The following is a 6157-nucleotide window of genomic DNA, read 5'->3' as shown; positions in this document are numbered from 1 at the left end:
CGGGGGGATTTTTGCAACGTGCAGGCTAGGCAAGCTTCACGCCATACCTTCAGGCGTTGGCTGTGCTCCCTTCCCCGGCGTCCCCCTCCACCAGCCGAGCAAAACCAGCGGTTTCATGACGTGTGTTTGCAATGGCCGCTTAAGACTGAGACCAATCCTGCCCCGGCTGATCACGGAAACTGCGCGTGAGGCTACAGCCGTCCGTGCTGTAAATAATTGCATTTCATCAGATGGACCCCCCCCCAACTCCATAAGCTCATGGCAAGGGGATCCGAACTTCACTCTTACACCCCAGCTATGCACTCTCCTGAAGATGAACTACTATGAACTACATTTCTAAGACTTTCTTAGGATCGTCGTCTCACTTGCATTAAAATCTGGGCTGCAACAGCATTTTCAGCCATTGAATTAACAACAGCATCAGAGCAACGCAGTGCTGGAGGTCCAGGGCTGCAGCACAACTGAAACACCCAGAAGAGTTAAAAATAAAATATACCGTTTCAGTGTCTAAATACTTTCCTGGCTCTCGCTATTTTCTGCCTGACAGCACCCTCTTCTGGGAAGCGGGTGCTGCTTGCTGAAGGGTGCACCCCGCTCAGCTCACATCAGCTCCTCAGTGCCTGAGCACCAGCAAGCCAAGGGCAGAGCCCTCCCCGGGGTGAATTTAAGCAGAGTGGCACTACACAGTCTGTTCTGAGCTATTTTTTGCAGCTCCCTTTGAAGGAGTTTGAAGATCGCTGCATGATCAAGTGTTGGTCAAAGTCACAGCACCTGGTTATTTGGTACCCGCTAGCTGATGGGTGCAGCTCCCAGCAGCCAGGAATCAGCACAGACACTGTAAAGCCTGATAAATTGCTGCTTTGCGCTGCTGGAGCAGCAGGGAAAATCTGCACCGTACAAATTTTTAATTAAGTATGTCCTCAGATACCTCCCAGCTTTTTTATTTGTTTGCTTGAAACACAGGTGAGCAAGGAACTTTGTGCGAATTAGTCAGGACAAGAGCACGTGTGCTCAGCTGGCTACATCTCATAGCGACGCGGGCTGCGAGCTAAGAAGGGGATGAGCAGCTCAGCTGTCCAGGGATGCCGGGCAAGGCCAGGGCAGCCACCATCAGCATCCGTCTGCCTGGGCTCCAGATTGCACCTCCTCCAAAACTGTCCTCATCTCTCGCCCTCTGCAACGGCAGGAGCCACCTTGCTTGTGGCTAGAGTTGGTCAGGTCTCCACTTGAACGGATTTAATACCATGCAGCTGGTTCCAGGGCTTGTTTGTAGTTTAAATAACAAGGTTTTTAACTACAAACCACACGCAGGGGTTACCTGCGTCCTGGGCTAACACTCCTCTTTGAAGGCCAAGCGGTGAAGTTGAGGCACAATTTACTAATTAGTTCCCTGGTGATGGTTTCCCACTCATGGCTGCAACCTTTTAGCTGTTCTTACATTAAGGAAATAGTATTGATGCATTTGCTGGCAGCATGGAGGTGCTTAATTACCTTTTCAAGCATAGAGAGGATGGACAAAAAGGATTTGACCCGAGTTTCCAGCCGCTGCTCCAAAGGCAGCGATGGGCAGCAGGAGCGGCTGGGAGCGAGCAGGTCCGACACGTGGCAGGTCCTCCGGTGCAGCCCAAACCCCAAGTCATTTCAGGGCCCGCTCGGATCCTCCAAAACAGAGACACCCCAAAGCGCTGACCACTCTGGAAAGCCCCGCCTGCCCTTCAGTACTCTCTCCCTGCCCACGGGCTGCTGGCTGGGTTTGTACAGCGCCTGGCACGCAGGCACCTTGGCTTGTCTAGTCCGTGTTTCACTCAAATTAATAAGCAGGCTTAATTTATTACATTAACTCTGTGCTTCTTGGAGCATTTGCCAAAGATGATGACCCTCGCTTGCCCCAGCACAGGGGAAACTGAGGCTAAGAAAGCCTCCCAGCAGGGACCCATGGGCACACATCTCCAGGCTCACACGTTGCAGGTACTTGGAGCGGCCCCAGGTCGAAGAGACTCCCTGGGGCATTCACCCTGCTCCAGGCCAGAAAACAACTGCCATCAGCCCCTTTCGGGCACAAGGCAGACCCATAAAACTGCCCGTTTAACTCACGGATGCAGTTTGAGGAGGAAAAGGATGATTGAAAGTGGTGACAGCGTGCCCATTGTCACCACCAGGATGAATTCATGCAACCAAGCCCAGCAAAGCAAACCAAAATCAGCAGCGCAGTGATTTACAGGCACGGGGAAACCCTCACCCTCCCCACCTGTGTCTGCCCCTCCCTCTCCAGTGCCTCCAGTCCACCCACTTCTGCAGAAGTTTAGCTAAAACTAAAGGAAATTACTCAGAAACGTTCACTAATTACTGTTTGCCTGCCAATCTGGAAAAGGTATCAGCCACTAGCCCAGAGAAAGCAGCTTCCAGTCACGGGAATCAAGGGATGTTTTCAAGCATCCTCTTCCCCATTCCTTTTTTTAAAGCCTTGCTTTGCCGAGCGTCAGACCTGCTTATGCAAAGCTCCACCAGAACTAAACTACAGCTCCTCAGAAGAGGTTTATGCACCTGCAGCCAACGGAGCCGGCAGTGGCAGGTGCCTTATTTACACCAGGGCTGAAGAAAGGTGGGGATCAGGTCTCGGGTTGAGTTGTCAGGGACAGAGGGGCAGGCGCAGGCAGGTGCCTTGTAACCTGCAGCTACGCTGCTCGGGTTCTTCCCCTTGAAACACCAACTTTACTTCTCTCCCATTGGGAATTTTGGGAATTTTTTAGGGCATGCAATCAGAGCCTCTCAAGAGCATCTGTTTTATTTCGTATCTAATACATCATGATTCAGAGAAATTTATTATTATTATTTTGGCTAAAGCTCTCAGGCCATCATTTCATTTCACACAGCAGCATTGTCCGCAGTCACATTTTCAAGAGAGCTCTTGCAAACATACGAAAGCCTCAGCTGGTGCAACAGTTCCCGGCTCGGCTTCCCCAGCAGCCACGTGCCGGTGGCAGAAACGGAACCGGAGGGCTGCAGAAGTCACTCCTGGGAGCCAGCCGGGCACGGGGCAGGGAGAAGCCCCGGCTGAAAGCCATGCCTGCTGTCAAGGTTCCCCAAAGCTGCACAGCACCCAATCTGCCAGCCCAGGACATCACCTATCCTTGCAGACCTCCTGTCAGCCACATCCAGCACAATGCCCGAGTTCATGTTTTCTAACTTGTCTTTAAATGAGCACTTTAAGCTCAAGCAAAAGCTTGGAGGAGGATGCTGCTTCCCTCCAAAGCAGAGGTTTCTAGCCTTGAGATGGAAATCCCTGTGATGGCAGTACTGGAGCCCTCTCTGACACCCAGAGGACATCTGAGCAGGCTGGGATGAAATGACATGGAAGGAGACGAGACCTTCCCTCTCTGCTTTTCAGTGGGATGAGAGCCTGAAACCCAAGTTTAACAAGCCTGGGTCAGGCAGGGGTTAGTGCTCCCCAACCACTAAGGTGCCATTCCCAGCTCCAGCTGTGGGAAGACAGTCAGGGCAGGAGTTTGAATTTCCCCAGGGCCCGGGGGGAAAAAAAACCCCAACCTGGCTCTTTTCTCACCTGCTTAGGGCAATCTCCGGTTTCAGCTGCTCGCCCCCCTGAGCCAAGCAAACCAATCATGCCAAGCAAGAGCAAGAATCACAAACAGATTTTTTTCACCGCTCCCCCCCCCCCCTCGCCCCCGTTCTCCTACATACAAATGCTCCCAATTCTGCAGAAACAGGTATTAAATATCTGCAGCCAAAAGAAAGCACAAAACCATCTCTTAAGGTAGCGGCTTGAAGCACTGCACAATGGTGAAAGGACTCACACCTTGATCATCCCTTCGTAAACATGAGGGCAAACAACTAGCACCGTCTTGCACAGGAGTCCGAGCTGATTTGGATCCAGATGAAAGGGTGTACCGGTCTCTGCCTTCTCAAGGGGCTGTAATAAACCGGTAACACCCACAGCCGTAAGCAGGAGGGGGGGAAAAAAAATTAGAAAAGACATTTCTGAAGAAAGTACAAGGCTGCATGAACACAGAGAAGCAGGCATACATAATGGCGTTTTTATTCATAACACCTTTAACTTGGACTGCAATTATTTCAGTTTTTAAAGTTAAATTCGGGCAGCAATTGAGGAAAAAAAAAACCACAACAAAACAAACAAATAGTCCCTGTGTGCACAAACAATGCAGCTTTGAATAATACATGATAAGTTTATTTCATATTAACATAACCAGTAAAAAGTGGATATTTGATGGGATTTTACTTCAGGTCCTTTTCTTTATTCCTCTATTGTGTCCTTTTTGCCAGTCTCTTGTCCCTCAAACTGTGGATACTTTGCCTCAACGTCAGCCCAAGTTAGATAACCGTTCGCCAGGTCACGAATGATGGCAGGAAGTTCAGAGATCTGCAGGCAAAGTCACAAAGACATATGAAACACGAAGTCATCAGAATCATGTTGCTCTGTTGCATATTTGAGGAACATGGGTAATTTTTACATCCCAACAGGTGCAAGATACCTTCCTGCGATATCATTTTTGGGGAAGAAAAACCATTAACTAGGAGGACATCTTAAATCACAGCCTGTGTCATCGGAGCAAAGACTACTTAATTATTCAGGGTGACCTATGAGGGAAACGCAACTGACACTGTGGTGGACCAGAGCATCCCTAGTAGTGTTATGTCACAGTTTTGGAAGGGAAATAAAATACATACATCCAAAAGATGGTGTAAGCCAGGATTTAGCCAGGCCCTATTTGCTGTAGCACAGAATCCCAGAATCCCAGAACGATAGGGATTGGAAGGGACCTCTGGAGATCACCTAGTCCAACCCCCCTGCTAAAGCAGGATCACCCAGAGCAGGTTGCACAGGATCGCGTCCAGGCCGGTTTTGAATCTCTCCAGAGAAGGAGACTCCACAGCCTCTCTGGGCAGCCTGTTCCAGTGCTCGGTCACCCTCAAGGTGAAGAATTTTTTCCTCATGTTCAGCTGGAACTTCCTGTGTTCCAGTTTGTGCCCATTGCCCCTTGTCCTGTCACTGGGCACAACTGAAAAGAATCTGGCCCCTTCCTCTAGGCATCCACCCTTTAGATATCTATAAGCATTGATAAGATCCCCTCTCAGTCCTCTCTCCTCCAGACTAAACAGCTCTCTCATACAAGAGAGGCTCCAGGCCCCTCATTATCTCTGTAGCCCTCCTCTGGACTCTCTGCAGTAGTTCCCTTTCTTTGAACTGGGGAGCCCAGAACTGGACACAGTAGAGATGAGCAGCACAAAAGCAGCTGATAATTTGCCTTTTCTTTGCTCTTCATAGCACACTGTCATGGTGGGAAGGATCAGCTAGAACCTAGAAAATTTGCAGAAATTGAAGGATTGCAAAGTCTCATCTCTGCTACTCAGCAGTGAGAGGTCACCCAGGTGACACAGAGACAGATGGGTGCCCTGAGGAGCTGGCACTGCCCGTGACACTGAACCAAACCCACAGCCAGCTCAGCAGCCCAGGCAGTACGGCTGCTTTTGTACAGAGCACAGCTAGAACAGCTGGGTGGCAGATCAGCACCAACCCTCCTCCTTCAGGAGCCAAGCTGTGTTCCTGGGGGGGGCGGGGAGAGAAGGGCATGACTGAGGTGCCAAGACTGCATGTCCATGGCTCGGAGCAGGTTTTGCTCACAGACGATGAGACCCCCGACAGAGAGGTTTGCCATTCCAGTCTCTGTATTATGGCCGTACTAGCAGAGCATGTTTAGGGTAGGTGTGGCTTTGGGACAACGGTTCACCAGCTTCACCGGTGCTGCACAGGCAACACCAGCATGAAGCAAGCTTTGAGGAGTTAGGTTTGTGCTGTGCTCTGCTAGCCAGCAGCAGGCAAAGACCTTCTGCCTTTTGGTGCCTGTGGATTCAGAGGAGCCCTGCCTTTGAAAGCCAGACACAACCCAGTAAATGCATTTACTCAGCAGCCTTCTCTTGGAAAGAGGCACTTTAAAGAGCAGTACAATCAGCACAAGGCATGGCTTTCAAGAAAGATCAACACCTCTGCATCCCAGGAAAACAAAAGCCTCTTCTCACTTTAGCAGCAGGGCCAGCATCTTCTGTTTGACCAGTATCTCTTCCCTGGGGATTTCTCAGAATAGCTAAATTGCCTACGAGAGCTGGAGGCAGCTCCCACATA

General features: G+C 50.4%; 1 protein-coding gene across 1 annotated transcript in view; it reads right to left on the bottom strand.

Annotated features, from left to right (window-relative positions):
• Positions 1–4038: 4038 nt before the first annotated feature.
• Positions 4039–6157, bottom strand: part of GARS1 (glycyl-tRNA synthetase 1) — a 31232-nt gene continuing 29113 nt past the window's right edge. Inside the window, exon 17 of the mRNA XM_075746777.1 lies at positions 4039–4396. Within this exon, the coding sequence (XP_075602892.1) occupies positions 4271–4396 (126 nt within the window). The 3' untranslated portion in view covers positions 4039–4270. The remainder of the gene's footprint in view (positions 4397–6157) is intronic.

Source organism: Balearica regulorum, chromosome 2 (genome assembly GCF_011004875.1).
Source record: "Balearica regulorum gibbericeps isolate bBalReg1 chromosome 2, bBalReg1.pri, whole genome shotgun sequence".
Taxonomy (NCBI): domain Eukaryota; kingdom Metazoa; phylum Chordata; class Aves; order Gruiformes; family Gruidae; genus Balearica; species Balearica regulorum.
This window is presented reverse-complemented; position numbering and strand designations above follow the sequence as displayed.